Here is a 21,779-nt window from a genome sequence, read left to right as displayed (position 1 = left end):
ATGTCTAGCAATCCTTCACAGAGCAAAATCAGATAGAACTTGATGCTGGGCTACATCAGAAAGTGAGAAGAGAGGAACTGAAGAGCTTGATTAAAGAGAGAAGTATCCACGTATCAATTTGAGAGCTTTGAAACTTTGGCAGAAATTGAAGTAAAACAAATTGTAATATATGACGGATTAGATTTGGATGAATATAGAGATACAAGGATCGTAGTGCTGAAGAAGGTTATGTGAATGTGGAGAATAGCAGCACCAGATCAGAATTGAATACAAAGATGAGAAATTTTTAAATTTGAGGAAGTAACTGGGCCAGGAGCTGGTGGAGATCAGTGAGCATAAAGATGATGGACTCATGTCATTTTGTCTAAATGAAGATGCCATAAATATGATACGGTGAGAGCAAGTAGAGATGAGCAGATTATGAGAATGAGAAGATTGGCTGACTGGCAGGAGGCAAAGAGTGGGAATAAAGGGCGCCTTTTCTGGTTGGCTGTCGGTGACTAGTGGTGTTCAGGGATTATATGTCAGTGATTTGGATGACAGAATTGATGGCTTTTGGCCAAGTTTACGGATGGTTTGAAAGTAGGTGGAGGGGCAAGTAGTTGTGAGGAAGCAGGGAGTCTGCAGAAGAATTTAGATTAGGAGAATTGACAAAGAAGTTGCAGATGGAAAATAGTGCAGAGAAGTGTATGGTCCTACACTTTGGCAGAAGTAGTAAAGGTATAGAGTATTTTCTAAATGGGGAGAAAATTCAAAAATCAGAGGTGTACAAGGTCTTAGGAGTCCTTGTGCAGGGTTCACAAAAGATTAACTTGCAGGTTCAGTTGGTGGTAAGGAAGGCAAAGCAACATTAGCATTATATTTTGAGAGGACTGGAATATTAAAGCAAGGATGTAATGATGAGGCTGTGTAAGGCATTCGTCAGACCACACTTGGAGTATTGAGTAGTTTTGGACCCCTAATTTAAGAAAGGACATGCTAACGCTGGAGAGGGAATAGAGGGAGGTGCATAAGAATGATTCTGGAGATGAAAGGTTTAATGTATGTGGAGTGTTCAATGGCTCTGGACCTGTACTGGCTGGAGGTTAGAATAATGAGGTGGTGGGGGATCTCATTGAAAACAATTGCATATTGAAAGGCCTAGATAGGGTGGATGTGGAGAGGATGTTTCTTATAATGGGGGAGTCTAGGACCAGATGACACAACCTCAGAATAGAGGGACATCCATTTAGAATGTTGAGGCCAAGTCATTGGGTACATTTAAAACAGAGGTTAATAGTTTCCTGATAAGTAAGCATGTCAAATGTTACAGGAAGAAGGCAGGAGAATGGGGTTGAGAGGGATAATAAATTAGCCATGATGGAGCAGACTCAATGGGCTGAATAGCCTAATTCTGCTCTTATGTCTTATAGTATTCTATCACAACACTGTTTTAGATAACATAATTGAAAACAGTTTTTTTTTCTCTAAAAATAAAGGATATACCTAGTCTGCCAGGCATTTTCTTTCTGCTGAGTTTTGCATTTATGCTTACAATAGATTTCCCTCTGGCCTGTTAATTTAAATCTGAAAAGCATGAAAAGTTTGTGGATGCCACTCTGAACTTGGGTGTGCTTCTAACTATAATCTCCTAATTTACCTTAGAATGTTGAATATTGCAAATGCAGCATGGGAACCTTTGTAATAAATTCCCAGTATGTTAGAGCTCTAGAGAATAACTTGTGGGCACATGGCCAAGTGGTTATGTCATTGGACTAGCGACCTGAAGGTCGTGAGTTCGAGTCCCAGCCGAGGTAATGTGTTGTGTCCTTGAGCAAGGCACTTAATCACACATCGCTCTGCGACGACACCAGTGCCAAGCTGTATGAGTCCTAATGCCCTTCCCTTGGACAACATTGGTGTCGTGGAGAGGGGAGACTTGCAGCATGGGCAACTGCTGGTCTTCCATACAACCTTGCCCAGGCCTGTACCCTGGAGAGTGAAGACTTTCCAGGCGCAGATCCATGGTCTCGCAAGACTAACGGATGCCTTTACTTTTAGAGAATGACTTGCATTCAGTTGATAATCTGGCCTAGGCCTTTTATGATATTTAAGGTCTTGTGAAAATTCTTCAGATATTCGGAATCAGAATAAACATATCGATGTAGTTATAAAGAAGGCAAGATAGCGGCTATTGTGGAGTTATTAGGAGTTTGAAGAGATTTGGCATGTCAACAAATACACTCAAAAACTTATATTATTGTATTGTGGTGAGCGTTCTGACAGGCTGCATCACTGTCTGGTATGGAGAAGCTACTGCACAGGACCGAAAGAAGCCGCAGAAGGTTGTAAATCTAGTCAGCTCCATCTTGGGCACTAGCCCACAAAGTATCCAGGATATCTTTAGGGAGTGGTGTTTCAGAAAGGCAGCGTCCATTATTAAGGACTTCCAGCACCCAGGGCATGCCCTTTTCTCACTGTTACCATCAGGTAGGAGGTACAGAAGCCTGAAGGCACACACTCAGCGATTCAGGAATAGCTTCTTCCCCTCTACCATCCAATTCCTAAATGGACATTTGAAGCTTTGGACACTACCTCACTTTTTAAAAATATACGGTATTTTTTGCATGTTTTTTAAATCATTCAATATACATAATTGATTTACTTGTTAATTTATTATTATTGTTTTATTTTATTTATTATTATTTTTTCTCTCTCTGCTAGATTATGTATTGCATTGAACTGCTGCTGCTAAGTTAACAAATTTCACGTCACATGCCAGTGATGATAAATCTGATTCTGAAAGAAAATTGAGATGAACACATATTCAGAATAATAGGCAGCTTAATGTAAACCCGTGGTTTCAATGACCTGTATCAATTGTAATTGCCCAATAATAGTGACTATGCTAAAGATCTCCTGTCTCAGACTTTATTCTTGTGTGATAAAAGGCAAAAGTATGAGATGAGCCTGAGGTATTTGACTGTATTCTTCATCACTAAATGTACTTTTCCACTGTACAGTACTGTGCAAAAGTCTAAAGCACCCTCGTTTTTTTAATATAAATTTTGCTTTAGATGTTTATATTTTGTCTTCTGCATTAGTATGTAAGTAGGAAAGGACAAATTTTAGATTCCAAACATTCATTTTCCAGAAATTAAATCTTTCAGAGAAAGTTCAGTATTACATTAAAGAAAGTGACATATTAAGTAATAGACCACTTTTCTAATAGAACTTGATTATTTTGTAGGTGTATAGCCCAGTGTATAATTAAACAAAGATAACAAATAGGTGCTACTGATCAATGACAAAATGAGTGGAATGAACTAAATGGATAACCTAAAACAGAAACGGGTGTAGAAGGAATCAAACTGGGCGAAGGACAACCAAAAGAAAATGTGAGGGTGTGGCACATGTTGACAGTTTAACCATTAAATCATCAATTCGTACACCTTGACAAGAGTGGTCATAAAAACAAGGCACAAGATGGTGATCCTGCATCAGCAAAGTCTCTGTCAAACAGAAATTTCACGGCAGACAGGAATTTCAGCATATGCTGTCCAAGCTCTTCTGTACACTCATTTGAACGAGATCATGAGTTCAATGGAAAAAGGCAAGAGCTTGATCACTTAAATTATTTAATTGTTATTATTTTACTGTAATTTCAATTACATTTGTTTTGCTTTAAGAACTTTAAATCTTAAAACTTAAATTGAATTATGTTTAAATCTCTGTGATTGAAAACTCAATGTTCAACAATTTTTTGATTGTGGGTGGGCTGTCAAAGGCTATGATGATGGATGGGACTTTGGGATGTGATGCCCAAGGTTGACCGTTTGGAGCTTTGCTGGATGCCTCTTGGATGTGGAGGCTTGGCTTTTCTGGATTTGCACATCCAGGAAAATGGCAAATGATCGGGTCTTCAGGCAGCAAGTCAGGTAATGGCCGAGATCCTGGATGATCTGTAAGGTTCATAGAATGAACTTGGGCTGGGTTTCAGTATATTCCTCGAGCACTTGTTTTAACTGATTGGTTAAAACAAGTATGCCCCAATAAATAAAATACTTAGGATAGTGAGTCATGGAAAAGATTGTTATTTCATGAAAGCTGCTTGAGTTGCACTTAAATTGACCGAGTTGGATGTTTAATTTATTGGAAATTGTTAACTTGTTTTTCCCTGTTGTTTATAAACAGCTGACACAGAAGATGTATGTATTGTGGAACGACTGTTTTCCAGCAGTCTAGTAGCTATTGTGAGCCTTAAAGCACCCAGAAAATTGAAGGTCTGTCACTTTAAAAAAGGAACGGAGATCTGCAACTACAGTTACTCTAATACTATTCTGGCAGTCAAGCTAAACAGACAGGTGAGAAATGGCGGCATAGTGATTTATCTTCTCTCCAATTCCTCACAGACCTTTTCCTCAGATACCTGGGGACTATTTTCACTGTGATTCAGTGATGACCCTCCTCCCCTGTGCCTGCAGCACAAGATGTGCTCTCACATTATTGAGTTTGCCTTGGATTCTTATAATTATTATAGCTAGAAGTTTGTTCATAACACTTTTTATCACTCTGTCATAGCCTGCAGTTGATTCCTGATCTGTCCTCTGCAGCTGATTACTGTCACTTTTTCTTCCCCTATGGATTTTCCTGCATAATGGACTGATACTATGTATTAAGTTCCTGCCAGTGAATTGGGTCTTGATTTGTGGATATTGTAGAGAGGTTTAAGGTTATGATCTTGTGGAACTATCATCATGCAAAATAAGAATTAGAATAGTATTTTTTAAATCTGATTTCAATTAATGACAATAGTGTTTCCGGGATTTTTAAGGTTCTTTTTACTGTCAGTAGTAGTCCGAGTTCCACAGTACAGAAATGGGCTTGTAGGCATACTGCATCCTTTTTGCCCATCTACACTTTCAGTCAAAACGTCTCCTAAGTGCAGTGATTGCATTGATTCCACCACCTCTTTTGGCAGTGAGTTCTAGATATTAACCACATTTTGTGCTTTGTAAAGGAAAACATTTACCTTTTAAGACTCCTTCCTCTCACCTCCAACCTGTGCCCTCTTGCTTTTTGATACTCCTGCTCACGAGGAAAAATATTGACTATCTGTACCTCTTCATACTATATACTTCTAACACTTTGCCTCCTTCACTCCCAGGGAAACAAACACGGCCTATTCAATCTCTCTCTCTCTAACTAAGGTTTTCCCACTCCAAACAACATCCTCTTAAATCTCTTCTGCAACTGTAATTTAACTAGACTTTTGCACTAATGATCCAGATAATGTTTGGATATTGATAATGTCTACCTGACATTAATTTACTACATTTCTGTTGTTTGTCGAAAGTTGTTAAAAATTTGGTAAAGGGATTCAGTGCTGGTGTCACCTCAAAGTTGCTAGGTTTAGAGACCTGTAAAATGACACTGTCATGCTATCATTATTTATACAAAACTGCCAGTAGAGATTATTTTCTAATAAAAAATGTATTCTGTGGGACATTTATTGGATAATTATTTAGCTTTGGTAAAATTTGGCAGTGGTGTATTTAGTATTTTGGCTTTTAAAATGGTTAGTAGGAGAACACTATGCTGTATCCAAAATATTTTGTGGTTTCAAGGTTTTTAATACAAACAAGTAGTTTTTTTTTCATTTTCATTTATAGCATTGTATTATTCTGGTCTTCTAAGGTTAAAATTGACTTTCTTCCATACATGTAGAGATTGATAGTGTGCCTGGAAGAGAGTTTGTACATTCACAATATCCGAGATATGAAAGTACTGCATACCATCCGGGAAACACCACCAAACCCCACAGGTAAATCCTAATATTATCTCCTGCAATAAACACCAGCTATGGTGTGAAGTGATTATGAAGTGTTTTTTGTACAAGATTTTTCATAAGATAATCAGTGAATATTTTTGATTAATTAAAAATTGTGTCCAGAATGTACCTACAAAGTGTGGGGAGTTTATCCATTTTAACTGATTATTTTACAGGCAAAGTGCTACAAATCAGCAGCTCCAGACAGTACAGAAACTTGTATAAAACATGAGTGTGCATAATTTCAACTGCTCCTTTCATTGCACATTTTGATCTGAAGTATTATGACAATTGATTAACTTCAGTTATCTTCTTTTCAGGGTTGTGTGCACTTTCCATTAATAATGATAATTGCTATCTTGCTTACCCTGGTAGTGCAACCATTGGGGAAGTACAGGTGTTCGATACTATCAACCTGGTAAGAAGTTATCTGTTGAGTACAGAAATACTGTACAAAATGATAGTGCTTTACCTTTAACATTTGTGAGTATTTCAGATATTTGAATAAATGCATTACTTATTCTCAATTAACCAAAAATTTACCTTTGAAGAACCTAAACAAATATCCCAACATTATTTTGATTGCATCTGTCACAGGGAGAGCATGCAAACTCTTTATAGGGGCGGCACCTTTCCCTGTCAGCGGCACCTTTCCTCATTCCCTGCCGGGCCGCGAGGAAACCTTTCCTCATTCCCTGTTGCGGCCACTGTTGAGCCATTATGCATGCGAGGTCATTACCCACGAGTCATCCATGTCAGCATGGGAAGGAGATCAGCTCCTCAAGCTTGCAAATGACGGTGGGCTGAAAAGTATGTTTGACATAATATCTCTGCCGGTATTCTGGATCAAAGTCAAGGCTAAATATCCTGAGATAGCCACGAAAGCACTGAAAACGTTGCTTCCATTTCCAACATTTTTCTGCAAAGCAGAGTTTTCTGCAATGATTGCAATGAAAACTAAATTGCGGAATAGACTGGACATAAGGAACCCCCTTCGAGTATCACTGTCTCCAATCACCCCTCGATAGGACTGTCTTGTTGCGGGGAAACAAGCCCAGGGCTCCCACTGATTCAGCGATATTGGTGTGTTGCAATGATTTTATATGTTCATACGGGGAAAATATGTGCTGTGTGTTTAATGTCCAAACGTTACTTAAAATGTTATGATGCTATTGACTTACTTATATAACCATATAACAATTACAGCACGGAAACAGGCCATCTCGGCCCTTCTAGTCTGTGCCAAACGCTACTCTCACCTAGTCCCACCGACCTGCACTCAGCCCATAACCCTCCATTCCTTTCCTGTCCATATACCTATCCAATTTTTCTTTAAATGATAATATCGAACCTGCCTCTACCACTTCTACTGGAAGTTCGTTCAACACTTACTTCAAGCTCCCCTGTCCTCCCCTGATAATTGACTTATCACTATATTCATGCGAGGAAAATATGCGCTGTGTGTTTAATATTAAATTCGTTAGATAAACCCTTTTACAAATGAAATTGAGTGTATTAGCCACTCCTCACCTATATTCTGGTCGTGAATAACAACCCCCCACCTCCCCGAGCAGAATCGCCAAAAACGATTTGCAAGGGAAAAATCGGCAAGTACACACATGGGCAGGTCACGCATGCGCACTGGTGCCCGTGCAAGGCTTCATGGTCATTGTAGTCTTTCTCTGGGTAAACGCAACGTATTTGACTGCTACCCTTGTCCGTTGGCAACCCTACACTACCCACCCCCCCCCCCCACCCGGGTCAGCCGGTCTGCAAGAATATTGCCAGTATTAAACCGGTCCGCAGTGCAAAAAAGGTTGGGGACGCCTGGCTTAGGTCATTTATCATTGAATTAGTGAGTAATGAATCAGCATATTGGAGGGAGATAGAAAATCTAGCCGAGTAGTGTCCTAACAACCACCTGTTACTCAATGACAGCAAGTCCAAAGGGCTGATTATTGACTTCAGGAGAAGGAAACCAGAGGTCCATGGCCAATCCTCACTGGAAGATCAGAGGTGGAGAGGTTTAGCAACTTTAAATTCCTGGATATTATTATTTCAGAATACCTGTCCTCGACCCAGCACGTAAGTGCAATTACAAAAAAAGTGCAGCAGTGCCTCTATTTCCTTACGAGCTTGTGGAGATTCAGCATGACATCTAAAACTTTGACAAACTTCTGTAGATGTCTAGTGGAGAGTATATTGACTGGCTGCATCACAGCCTAGTATGGAGACACAAATGCGCTTGAATGGAAAATACTCCAAAATTGGTGGATATGGTCCAGTCCACACAGGCAAAGCCCTCCCAACCATTGAGCCCATCTAAATGAAGCACTGTCGCAGGAAACCAACATCCATCATCAGGAACCCCCACCACCACCACCACTTTCTTCTCGCTGCTTACATCAGGATGAAGATACAGAAGCCTCGGGACTCGCATCACCAGGTTCAGAAACAGTTACTACACCTCAGCCATCAGGCTCTCGAACCAAATGGGACAAGTTCACTCAATTTCACTTGCCCCATCATTGAAATGTTCCCACAACCAGTGGATTCACTTTCAAGGACTCTTCATATCATGTTCTTGATATTTATTGCTTATTTATTATTACTATTTCTTCTTCCATTTGCAGTTTGTTGTCTTCTGCTCTCTGGTTGAGTACTCTAGTTGGGCAGTCTTTTATTGATTCTGCTATGAATCTCAGGGTTGCATATGGTGCCTATAAAAAGTATCACCACCCCTCCACCCCCAGAGTTTTTAATGTTTTGTTTTACAACATTGAATCACAGTGGATTTAATTCAGCTATTTTTGATGCTGATCAACAGAAAAAGACACTTTTGTGTCAACATGAAACAGATCACTATAAAGTGATCTACATTAATTACAAATATAAATCACAAAATAATTGATTGAATAAGTATTCATCCCCCTTAATATGACACACCAAATCATCACTGGTGCAGCTAGTTGGTTTTGGAAGTTGCATAATTAGTTAAATGGAGATCACCTGTGCAGTCAAGTTGTTTCAATTGCGGTACTGCACCATTAAGCTGGATGCCAACCGCCGTAAAACAAGATATAGTTGTTTCAATTGATGGTAGTAAAAAATGCAGCTGTATCTGGAAGGTCCAACTGCTGCTGAGACAGTATCCTGGCAAAAACTACACCATAAAGACAAAAGAACACTCCAAAATTTCTAAGTCACTGCATATCCCATGGAGTACAGTTAAGTCAATCATCAAAAAATGAAAAGAATATGGCACAGCAGTGAAACTGCCTTGAGCAGGCTGTCCTCAAAAACTGAGTGACTGTTCAAGAAAGGGACTAGTGAGGGAGGCCACCAAGAGAACTTATGACATCTCTGGAGGAGTTACAAACTTCAGTGACTGAGATGGGAGAGACTGTGCAAGCAACTGTTGCCCACGAAATTCACATGAAATTTCTGTCGGAGTTTGCCAGAAGGCATGTGGGAGACTCTGAAGTCAGCTGGAAGAAGGTTCTATGGTTTTATGAACCCAAAATGGAGCTTTTTGGCCTTCAGACTAAACACTGTTTGGTGTAAGCCAAACACTGTACATCATCAAAAGCACGCCATTCCTACCATGAAGCATGGTGGTGGCTGCATCATGCTGTGGGGATGCTTCACTGTAGCAGGCTCTGGAAGGCTTGTGATGGTAGAAGGTAAAATGAATGCAGCAAAATACAGGGAAATCTTGGAAGAAAACCTGATGCAGTCTGCAAGAGAACTGTGACATAGGAGAAGATTTGTTTTCCAGCAAGACAATGACACCAAGAATAAAGCCAAAGCTGCACAGTAATGGCTTAAAAACAACAAAGTTAATGTCCTGGAGTGGTCAAGTCAGAGTCCAGACATCAATCCAATTGAGAATTTGTGGCTGGACTTGAAAAGGGCTGTTCACTCATGATCCCCATGCAATCTGACAGAGCTTGAGCAGTTTTGTAAAGAAGAATGGGGAAAAATTGCAGGGTCCAGATGTGCAAAGCTGACAGAGACCTATTCACAGTTTCAAGACTGTAATTGCTGCCAAAGGTGCGTCTGCTAAGTACTGATTTGAAGGGGGTGAATACTCATGCAATCAATTATTTTGTTTTTTTTTTATTTGTTATTAATTTAGATAACTTTGTGGCGATCGTTTTTCACTTTGACACAAAAGAGTCCTTTTCTGTTGATCGGTGTCAAAAAAAGCGAAATTAAATCCGTGTTTCAATGTCGTAAAACAATAAAACATGAAAACTTCCAAAGAGCGGTGAATACCTTTTATAGGCACTGTATATGTACTTCAATAATAAAATTTACTTCGAACTTTGTAGCATCTAATATACATTTCCAGTACTTTGTATAGTGGTAGTTGTGTAACTGTGGGACCAGGAGAAAAGCATGACCTGTACTAGTAATTAGGCAAAACACTAATCAAGAGGGTTTATTTATTTATTTATTTATTGAGATGCAGCATGGAATTAGCCCTTCGAGCCATGCCACCGAGCAATCCCCCGATTTAATCCGAGTCTAACTATGGGACAATTTACAATGACCAATTAACGTAGCAACTGGTATGATATAAGATTGTGGGAGGAAATCAAAGCACCGGGAAGAAATCCACACGATCATAAGACAACGTACAAATTCTTTACAGGCAGTGATGGGAATTGAACCCAGACCATCTGTACTGTAAAGCAGTGGTCCCCAACCTCCGGGCCGCGGACCGATACATTGCCACGAAGAATTCAGCGGTGCAGCAGTAGCCGTAACGCACCCAGCACATCTTTAAGAAAAAAGCCAAAATAAACAAGCTAATTAATTAGGTGCCGCCCGGCACGTAAATGTCGTCCCAGATCAGAGGCAACGCAATTGGCAATCGCCTCTGGCAACTGACCAGAAAAGGTCCCCTTTATTCCCACTCGCTGCCTCCCGCCTGTGAGCCATTCCTCTATCCATTGCCAGTATACTTTCTGTAACGCCATAGGATTTTATCTTGTAAACAGCCTCATGTGAGGCACCTTATCAGATGCCTTCTTAAAATCTAAATAAATGACATCCCTTGCCTCTCCTTTGTCCACCCAACTTGTTACTTCCTCGAAGAATTCTAACAGATTTGTCAGGCAAGGTTTCCCTTTACAGAAACCATGCTGTCTTTGACTTGTTTTGTTATTAGTTTCCAAGTGCCCTGAAACCTTGTCCTTCGTAATGGACTCCAACCCTTCCCCAACCATTGAGGTTAGGCCCTCTGGTCTATAATTTCCTCTCTTTTGTCTTCCTCCCTTCTTAAAGAGTGAACTCACATTTGCAATTTTCCGGTCCTCCAGGACCGTGCCAGAATCAAGTGATTCTTGAAAGATCATGACCAATGCATCCGTTAGCTCTCAGCAACCTCTCTCAGGACTCTGGGAAGTAGTCCATCTGGTTCAGTTTACTTATCCACCTTAAGACCTATCAGTTTGCCTTGCAGTTTTTCCTTTGTAATAGCAATAGCACTCACTTCTGTTCCCTGACACTCACGGACCTCTGGCATACAGCTGGTATCTTTGACAGTAAAGACTGAAGCAAAGTTACTTATTAAGTTCATCTGCCATTTCATTGACCCCCATTACCACCTCACCAGGATCATTTTCCAGTGGTCCAATATCAACTCTCACCTCCCTTTAACTCGTTTTAGAAATGAAAAATCTTTTGAGTATCCTGCTTTACATTTTTGGCTAGTTTAATAGAAGTTAATAGACTGGTGACAAGTGATTGTAACAGGAGGGGTCAAAGGATATAACTATAATGGTACAGCATAATAGTACAAGGTTTCAGGGAAGCCTTGCATAAAAATGATTATATCTACAGCTCACAGTACGTTTTGCATGATCAGTAAGTTGTAGATATAATAATCCAAAAATAATTGTCAGTGTTCATTTGAGAAGAAAATTAATTTTTAGCCATGTTTCTAGGAATAAAACTGGTAGTTAAGCTTAGCTTACCTTTCTTGAAATTAATCTCTTTCTTTCCCTTTCATAAATTTTAAAAACTCATAAGGTAAACATATTAACTTACTGTTAAATAACTGAAGTTGGGGGAGGTAGTTTGTGAGGGTGAGGCTGACATCACAGCCCAAGTTGGGCAGTCTAGTTAATGCTTGGAAAAACGCTCTTCACGCTCCTCATCAGCTTACCGTTCTTTTGTCCGTGCAATATAGTGCTCACCAATTATCAACGGTCTCCCCTGTCTTGCGTCAAAAACTGAGAATGGACTCAAAAATAAACACAATCCTGTTGTGCACTGCTACACTGGGCTGAGAGACCTCAAACGAGATTGCTGACAGGGCTGCTTGGTCACTGCCCACCAATGCAAGCCCTGGCAATTTCACAGTGCTGCTCCTAAAGCTTTTAGCAACTAGATAATGAATGCTAGCTGGCAAGAATTGAAGACCAATCTCACGGAAGTTTTCGATAAGGTACCTAACTGAAAGAAGTGAACAGTGGAATTCTCCTGAAATTTGTATTACGACGGTTTTTTTTTCTAATTGAAATGTCTCAGCCCAGTGTTCCTGAATCCAGTGTTCCTGGATACAGTTGCTGCATGTGTGATAGAGGTACAGATAGGTGAGGAGGGAGTGTTCCGTTTTTCATAAAGAAGCACACAACAGCAGTGCTTAGATGAGATTCTTGGGGGATGATTCAGTGAAGCCATAGGGGTAGAACTTAGAAACAGGAGGAGGGTGCCACTCTGGTGGGACTGTGTTATAGTTTCCTACCTTCACTCTGCCATGGTTAATGGGAACTTGAGGAACAAGTGTGTAGAAAAATTGCTCATGGTTGTAAGAATGAGTGGGATATCTTAATTTCCATGGAATTGACTTGGCTATCCAGAGTGTTTGGTGCCTTGATGGGGTGGAATTTGAAATGTGTCCAGTAAAGTCAATATACAGGGGGCCTTTCTCTGGAGGATGGAATACTGGACCTCCTGTTGGGGAACAAGGCAGAGCAAATAACTGAAGTGGCAGTCAGGGACCACATTGGCTTTGGTGACTGTAATTCCAGTAGTTTTAAGATAGTTCTGGAAAAGGATAGAAAGGTCCATAGGTTAGGGTCATAATTTTGGGGGGGGGGGTGATATTAGACAGATCTAGCAGAGTTCATGTGGGTGAACATGTTAGAAGGGGAACAAATAGCAAGTGGGAGGCTTTTAAGAGTGTGATATTAAAAGTCCAGGAGCAGCATGTTCTTGTTGGGGTAGAGGCTACAAATCTGGTAAATTTAGGGAATCCTAGTTGATGAGAGATATTGAGGATCTGATCAAGGAAAAGGAAGAATGCATTCAGTTTAGAACATCAGGGTTGTGAATCCTTTGACTTATAAAGAATAAGATAAAAATCCAGAGGAGTGAGTGTATGCAAAAAACTGCTATAGGATGCAGTTCAGGCAAGTACAGTAGTATTATTTAAGAAGCACTTGAATCAGTACATGGAAGTACAGGGCTTGGAGGGATATGTGCTGAACACAAGAAATTGGGACTAGATGGCTGGGCAGCATAGTCAGTATGGACTCACTGGGCTACAGGGCCTGTATTTGTGCTCTATTACTTTATGACTCTTATCTAAAATTAATATTACCAGGGAAAAAGTAATAGGTAAAGTTGTTGACAGAAGGATTAGCAAGTATGCTGGAACTGATGGCTGGATAAAATTTTTATGAGAAGTGGCTATCGAGAAGCTTCATTAATTTTGAAAACCATCTGGATTCTGCAAAATATGAGAAGTAGCATTACAGTTCAAATGAAGGAAAAGAGAAAATGGGGAGCTGTGGTTCATCAGAAGTCAACTAAGTGATAAAGGTGTACTCAGAAACTCAGAACATAATTAGAATGAATCAATGTAACCTTGTGGGAGGAAAAATATATTGCTTAACTAATGAGTCCTTTGTGAATATCAGCCTTGCTTGCAAGCCTTTGTTTTATACATCGAGTTCAAGATAATGGTTAGGCCATACTTAAGAATTTAAATGTGGTCTAAGTGTTGACTAACCAACCTAAGCATTGCTTAGGCCACGCTTCAGGAAAAAAATAGATAAGGAGGAGTAGAAAATATTTACAAGAATGTTGCTTGGATTGGAGGTTAAGTTTGGAATAAACATTCTCTTCAGTTACTTTTACCTTACACTACATATTTTTAAGGACAATATGTGTTATAATAGTTTGTGTGGAGTTTAAAGATCTCTTAAGTTCTTGTAATATGCTTGCAATTACTAATCTAAGCAAATGCTTGCTATTGATTTTATATCCATTAAGTGTTCGATTTTAGCAGTACGAAATTTTGGATTATTTCCTTCCTTTGTAAATATTTGATTTTAAGCCATCATATTTTGTATAACATACCCAAAAAAGATAGATTGATAGTGATCAATAAATAGAGTGAATATTTAAAGTATTTTTACTTTTGTTGTAAAGAGAGCTGCCAACATGATCCCAGCCCATGACAGTCCTCTTGCTGCTTTGGCATTTGATTCAAGTGGTACAAAACTGGCAACAGCCTCTGAAAAGGTAAGCTATTTGAGGCAGATGTATAATTCTTTATTATGTGTTTTGTAATTTGAATACAATCAAAATTATAAATACAAGTATCTCTCTGTCTGATGGGCTAAACATTCATCATGATCATCAATAATAGTACGTATAATGTAAAATTCCCCAATGCACTTTGCAGAAAAGTTACTAGATAAAATTTGGCATGAAGCCTCAAGAAGGTTATTGAATAGCTTATCAAAGGTTAAGCCAAAAAGGCAAATTTAAGAAGTATTATTAGAGAAGAGGGAGAGGAGGGTATTTAAGTTTCAGGAGCTTTGGACCTAGGTAGCCAAAATCACACAGTAAGAGACCAGAAATGGAAGAGTATTGAAATCTTGAAGGGTTGCAGAGAGTATGTATATTTCTTTATGCATTGCCTAATTTTAGTTAACAAAGGTAGAGGCAAGTCAGTTTATCCAAGTTGTATCAGGCTGGTTATGTTGTGTCGAATGTTTTGCTGGATACATTGGTTGATTTTCCACCCGAAATATTCTCAGTGACATATACGTTGTAATATGTTCATCAAATAACACTGTTCTATATCAACATATTAGCTTAAAATCAATTCAGGTTCTAGAAATTGCTGAACTAATTCCAATAAAAGCATAAAATACAATTGTCACCCGGCCCATCATTCCTTTTGACGGTTATTTATCTTTGGTGCATCTGTAACAGGAGATGAACAATGACCATAGACTGTAAATTAATTAAAAGGAGCATTCTTGTCTTACTAGCATACTGGATTTATTGCCTCTCACCAAGATGCTAATAAGGCCACAAGATAGAGGAGCAGTATCAGGCCATTCAGCCCATCAATTCTGCTCCGCCATTCAAATATAGCTGATTTATTTTCTCCCCCCCCCACCCCCATTCTCCTGCACTCTCCCTTTGACACCCTTACTAATCAAAAACCCATCATCTCCACTTTAAACATACCCAATGACTTGGCCTCCACAGCCATCTGTGACAATGAATTCTCTCTCTGTCTCTCATTCACTAGCTTCCCTTCATGTTTCATCTTCTCTGTCCTTTTTTCTTTTTTAATTGCCTCCCTTGGTTTTTAATCCCAATCTTATAGCTTCCCACTAATTTTTGTTATTTTGTATGCCCTTTCTTTTGCTTTTATGCTGCCTTTGACTTCCCTTATTAACCATGATTGCCTTGTCCACCCTTTAGAATGCTTCTTTGTCTTTGCGATGAATCGATCTTGAGCGCCTTCCCTGCTAATGCTCCTTCCTGTTAACTTTGGCCAGCTTCACTTCCATGCCTCTATTCTTTAGTTGCCTTTTCTCCACTGTAATAACAATGCATCTTTTGTTTTAAGCTTCTTCCTCACAAACTGCAGAGTGAATTCTCATAATATGATTGCAGTCTTCTAAGGGTTCCTTTATCTTAAACTCCCTAATGTAATCTGGTTAATTACACAACACCAAATCTAGAAATAACATTTCTGTAGTGGGCCCAACCACAAGTTGCTCTAAAAAGCCATCTCGCAGGCATTCTACAAAATCCTTCTCTTGGGATGCAGCACTAACCTGATTTTCCCAGTCTACCAGCATATTGAAATCCTGCATGTCCATCGTAACATTGCCTTTTTCACATGCCTTTTCCATCTCCATCTCCTGTTATAATTTGTGCCCCACATCCTGCCTTCTGTTCAGAGGCATATATATCCATATATCCCAACTCGATCTTTTTATCTTTTGAGGTGTATTAAACACTACCTACAAGGATTCTACATCTGATCCTATGTCACTCTTCCAAAGGATTTGATTGCATATTTTTTTTTAACCAGTAAATCCACCCCCCTCTGTCCACCTTCCTGTCCTTTCGATACGATGTGTATCCTTGGATATTAAGCTCCCAGATGTGATTATCTTTCTACCACAACTCATCGATCCCCACAATGTCATATCTGCCAATTTCTAACTACGTTACAAGATCATCTACTATATATTTTCTCAAATTTTGTCAATATTCTTTATAATAGAGACCTCTGTAACCTTCTCTGCATTCTTTTTCCTTTACTTTATTCATACTTTTCCAGACTTTGGTAACTGCCTCCCTGCTATCTAGTTTAAAGCCGTAGTCCTAATTATGCAGTTTGCTTGGACCCTGGACTCAACATGGTTCAGGTGGAGCCCATTGCATTGAAACAGCTCTGTCTTGCCCCACTACGGGTATCCTTGCCAAAGACTCTTGAGCCAAAGCCTCAGTTCTCAGGCTCTTTGACACATGCCCACTCACATAATGGCATGTCCAAAATGGCCTCCGGGACCCTGGCCTCTACCTCTTCTCCCCAAAGCCCCTCGAGGCAAAGCGTCAGTTGCCCACTCTGGCAACTCTAACCATGGCTGCTCCCACAATGGCCACTCCATTTACAACTGACTTTTTATTGCCCCAAGTGATATTCACACACAACAAGACTTTTACTTTGGAATGATGGTTCCTACTCTTGCATAGATCTTGCTTTCGCTGCTGCCGATTACTTTAGTAAATGTTTTCCTAAGTAAGTGGGCAACTTCCTGGACCTTTTCAGGGAATATTGGAAGTTGACCACGTATTATAGATAACAAGTTTTGTGTAGATTCTTAGGCTATCTTGGTGTTTTTTTTTATGGCCATTAATAAAGTAGATAGATTCCTGTAGATGTTAATCAGCTTTACTTGATTTGTTTAATCTTGTTTCATGGCACAGAAGGATGAAATTACAGTTTCAACTTCAGGGTTTGCTATGTTACTAAATGGTTGTACCAGCACCTGGAATTGTCTTGCTATTCTTTGGCCTAAAGATCTGGTTGTGAGGAATTATGTGATTTATGGGAGTGGCCTGTTATTGTTCTGCCAGTAAACTTCCCTTCCTTTTGGAAAAGTACTGTACCTTGCCTTTTTACAGCTTCAAGGCATAGAAGTTACCACAAATAATTGTAATTGCATGCTGATAGGGTGCCACTTTGCAATGCATTGCTGCATCAGCTTGTGGTCCAAGCACAAGGTAATCACACTATTAATGAAACCTGTGCTTTTAACATTGTTTTGCTCTTCATCTATTTATAAATACTACACAATAATCATTTCCTGATCTCAATTGTTATTGCTCAGAGTAACTTCTGATTTTATGCTTCATTCTTTGATTTTGATTCTACAGGGAACAGTAATCAGAGTATTTTCCATTCCCGAGGGGCAGAAACTCTTCGAATTCCGGAGGGGTGTTAAAAGGTAAATGAACGGGCAGAGTTAAACTTATGTATTTGTTACTAAAAGAACAGGGACAAACTGTCACTGATGACTTAGAAAAGCACAATCTAGTCTGAGGTCTGCCAGACTTCTGTAAGAAGTTTACAATTCACTTTGACTATAGTCTTTTACAAAGCATTTCATAAAATTGAATATAAGCAACAATAAACTATTAAAGCTGTAAGGCTTTGAGGTAAATACTGTACATTGATTTAAAAAAATTAAAATAAAGTTATTTCTTAAAAGAAGAATAATTTTGAGTTGTGAAGAGTCATTTTATAAACATTCTTAATGGGTAAGTGTATTTTTTTTCCCTAATGCAAACTAGAAAGGTCAGTGCATTGGAGGAAGAAAGCTCAAATTATTTAATTGGAGAAGTGTATTCGGTGATGTATATACTTAACGAAAAGTATTAAAGTTAAGGTGGAAAGTGAAAAATACTCATTAGTCTCAATAGATCAATTCTCAGCGTGCCCAAAGAATCAAATAGCCAAAACATTAGACTGCAGATCATATAGCTGTGATTCAGTTCTATATAGCCAAAGAAGTATTATCAAAGTGTATTGATTGCATTATAGAAATTGCAGCAATGCACAAAATGCTTGAGGAGCTCAGCAGGTTAGGCAGCATTTCTGGAAATGAAAGTTGATGTTTTGGGCTGAGACCCTTCTTTGGGACTGAAAAGGAAGGGGAAGATGCCAGAAATAAAAGGTGGTGGGGGGGAGGGGGAGCAGGATAGCGAACATGATAGATGAAGCCAGGTGGATTCGAAAGATAAAGAGCTGGAGAAGAAGGAATCTGATAGGAGAGGAGAGTGGACCATGGGAGAAAGGGATGGAGGAGGGGATCCAGGGGGAGGTGATCGGCAACAGAGAAGAAGTAAGAGACCAGAGTGGGGACTAGAAGAAGAGAGAAGGGGGAGGAAAAACTTTTTATACTGGAAGGAGAAATTGATATTCATGCCATCAGGTTGGAGGCTATCCAGACGGAATATAAGGTGTTGCTCCTCCACCCTGAGGGTGGCCTGATCTTGGCATAAGAGGAGGCCTTAAATTGACATGTTGGAATGGGAATGAGAGTTGGAATTAAAATGTTTTGCCACTGGGAAGTTCCACTTTTGGCAGATGGAGTGGAGGTGCTCGACGAAGCAGTATCCCAATTTACAACGGGTCTCACCAATAAAGAGGACCCTGCATGGAACACAATAGATGACCTCAGCAGACTTGCAAGTGGAGTGTTGCCTCACCTGGAAGGGCTGTTTGGAGCCCAGAATAGAGGTGAGGGAGGAGGTGAATGGGCAGGTATAGCACTTAGGTCACTTACAGGGATAAGTGCTGGGAGGGAGATAAGTGTGGAGGGATGAATGGAAGTGCAGCAGCTAATTTAAGCGTAGCAAACTCCCACAGGCAGCAGTGTTTTATGATTTTAATGGAGGCACACAAATTGATTGTAAAAACACCGTAAAACATAGAACAGTACAGCACAGGAACAGGCTCTTTGACCCACAATGTTGCACTGAACCAAATAGGTCATCAGTAAAACAGCCAACTAAGCTAGTACCTTATGCCTATACAATATCCATCGCCTTCATTTTCTTCACATTCATGTGCCTATCTAAATGTCTCTTAGAAGTCCCTAATGTATCTGCCTCTACCACCACTCCTGGTAGTGCATTCTGAGCACCCATTACTCTCTGTATTTAAAAAAAAACTTGCCTTTCCCACTTCCTTTAAAATTATTCCCTCTCACATTAAATGCCTGCCTGCTAGTATTAGACATTTCAACCCTGGGAAAAAGATAGTGTCTGTCTACTCTATCTGTGCCTCTCATAATCTGAGAAACTTCTATTAGATCTCCCCTCAGCTTCTGCCACTTCAGAGAAACCAACCCTAGTTTGTCCAACCTCTCATTATAGCACATGCCTTCTAATCCAGGCAGCATCCTCTTCTACACCTTCTCTGAAGCCTCAACGTCCTTCCTGTAATGGGGCGACCAGAACTGTATGTAATATTCCAGATACGGCCTAACTAGCATTTTCTAAAACTGCAACATAACTCATAGACCTTTGAATTCAATGCCTGGAATAATAAAGGCAAGCATACATATGCCTTCTTAACCACCCTATCAACCTGTTTAGCCACTTTCAGGGAGGTATGAACTTGGACCCCAAGATCGCTCTTACACTGTTAAGTGTCTTGCCCCTAACACTGCACTGTCTCTTTGCATTTTACCTAGTAAGGTGCAACACTTCACATTTGTTCTGGTTAAACTCCACCTGCCATTTCTCTGTCCATACCTGCATCTGATGTTATCCTTGTGTATTCTTTGCCAGTCCTTTTGCTAGCCACACCACCACCAAACTTGGCATCATCTGCAAACTTATTAAGCTACCTGTGTATGTTTTCATCCAGATCATTTATATACATCGCAAGCAGGTTCCAGTATAGATCCCCAGGGAACACCACTAATCACGGACCTCCAGCTAAAATAAGTCCCTTTGACCACCACTCTGTCTTCTATGGGCAAGCCAAACAGCCAATTCATCGTAAATCCCATGTATCATAATCTTCTGCATAGTTATCCTCATGTCTTCTGATGTATGTGTAGAATGTCTTGGGATTCTCTTTAATCCAACTTGCAAAGGACTTTCCTGACTTTCCTAATTCCCTTGTTAACTTTTCTGGCTTTATACTCCTCAAAGGCTCTGTTTGATTCTAGCTTCCTAAGATTTGCTTACTTTTTTTTGACTAAGTACATTACCTCGCTTGACATCCAAGGTTCTCTTACCTTGTCATTTTTGTGTTTCCATCTGACTGGAATGTACCTGTCTTGTATTCTGTGCAGTTGGTCTTTAAACATCCTCCACAAGTCGGACATGGACTTGCCCTAAAACCACTATTCCTAATTAACTCTCCCTAGTTTCTGCCCAATGCTCTTTTAATTTTCCCTGCTCCAATTTAATACTCTTCCCACAAGGTCTGCACTTATGCTTATCTAACATCGTTGTCGTTATGTGCCGCGAAATGCTTGCCTTTGGCTACCTTAGTACTTAAAGACCTGTGGTCACTCTTCCCTAACTGTTCACCCACTGGAAGGTCAGTCATTTGGCCAGGCTCATTACCCAACAGCAGATCCACTGCAGCCTTGTTGGAATATCTACATATTGATTTAAGAAGCCCTCCTGGATGTATCCAACAAATTCTGCCCCATCTAACCACTTGCACTAAGAAGGTCCCAGTTGATATTACGGTAGTTGAAGTCCCCCATCATAACACCCCTATTGTTTTTACACCTTTCCTTAATCTGCCAGTATATCTGTTCCTCAGTGTCCTGGTGGCTTTTGGTGGGGGTGGGGCGGCAGTTTGTAGTACTATCCCATCGAAGTTATTGCACCCTTTCTATTTCTATCATACAGATAGATGTGGAGGACAAGCCTTCCATTATGTCCCATCGAGTGCAACAGTGATATTGTCCCTGTTTAGTAGTGCAACCCCCCCACCTTCCTCTCTATCAAAAGGTCGAAAACCTGGGACATTAAGGACATATTCCAGTATGTGTGTGTGTGTGTGTATATATACATACACACACACACACACACACACACACACACACACACACACCTCCCTCTCCCTCCCACCCACAAAAGAAACAAGTTGCTGCAATGGCCACAATATCATAATTCCCTGTACTGATCTGTGCTCTTCAGTTCATTCCATTTACCCATAATATTCCCAGCATTAAATTACATACACTCAGTCAAACTATCTGTCCTATTGTACCTATTACTTTGCTCATAACTGCCTTCCTTTCCATCCCTCCACTTTCTGACGTGGTGCTCTGGTTCCCGTCCCCCTGTCAAACTAGTTTAAACCCTTTCGAGTAACACCAGCGAACGTCCCAGCCAGGATGCTGGCTCCCCTCCAGTTAGGTGCAGTCCACCCCTCTTATACAGGTCATCTCTGCCCCAGAAGAGTTTCCAGTGATCCAAGAACCTCAACCCTGCTCCCTACAGCAGTTTCTCAGCCAGTCATTTATCTGTGCTGTGATCCTATTTCTTAGGACTGGGAGTAATCCAGAGATCCTGCTCTTCAACCTTGTTCCTTACTCGCCTTTTCTCTCAGGTATTCTTCCCTCCTTTCCATCTATGCCAATGTGCCAAACCTTTTCTG

General features: G+C 40.1%; 1 protein-coding gene across 1 annotated transcript in view; it reads left to right on the top strand.

Annotated features, from left to right (window-relative positions):
• wipi2 (WD repeat domain, phosphoinositide interacting 2) overlaps nt 1–21,779 on the top strand; it is a 94,221-nt gene that overhangs the window by 52,860 nt on the left and 19,582 nt on the right. The window contains exons 3-7 of the mRNA XM_063058944.1: nt 4,174–4,343; nt 5,707–5,803; nt 6,130–6,227; nt 14,258–14,350; nt 17,522–17,592. Of these exons, the coding sequence (XP_062915014.1) occupies nt 4,174–4,343; nt 5,707–5,803; nt 6,130–6,227; nt 14,258–14,350; nt 17,522–17,592 (529 nt within the window). The remainder of the gene's footprint in view (nt 1–4,173; nt 4,344–5,706; nt 5,804–6,129; nt 6,228–14,257; nt 14,351–17,521; nt 17,593–21,779) is intronic.

This window comes from Mobula hypostoma, chromosome 9 (assembly GCF_963921235.1).
Source record: "Mobula hypostoma chromosome 9, sMobHyp1.1, whole genome shotgun sequence".
In the NCBI taxonomy this organism is placed as follows: domain Eukaryota; kingdom Metazoa; phylum Chordata; class Chondrichthyes; order Myliobatiformes; family Myliobatidae; genus Mobula; species Mobula hypostoma.
Note: the sequence above shows the minus strand (reverse complement) of the source record. Positions and strands in the feature narration are given on the sequence as shown.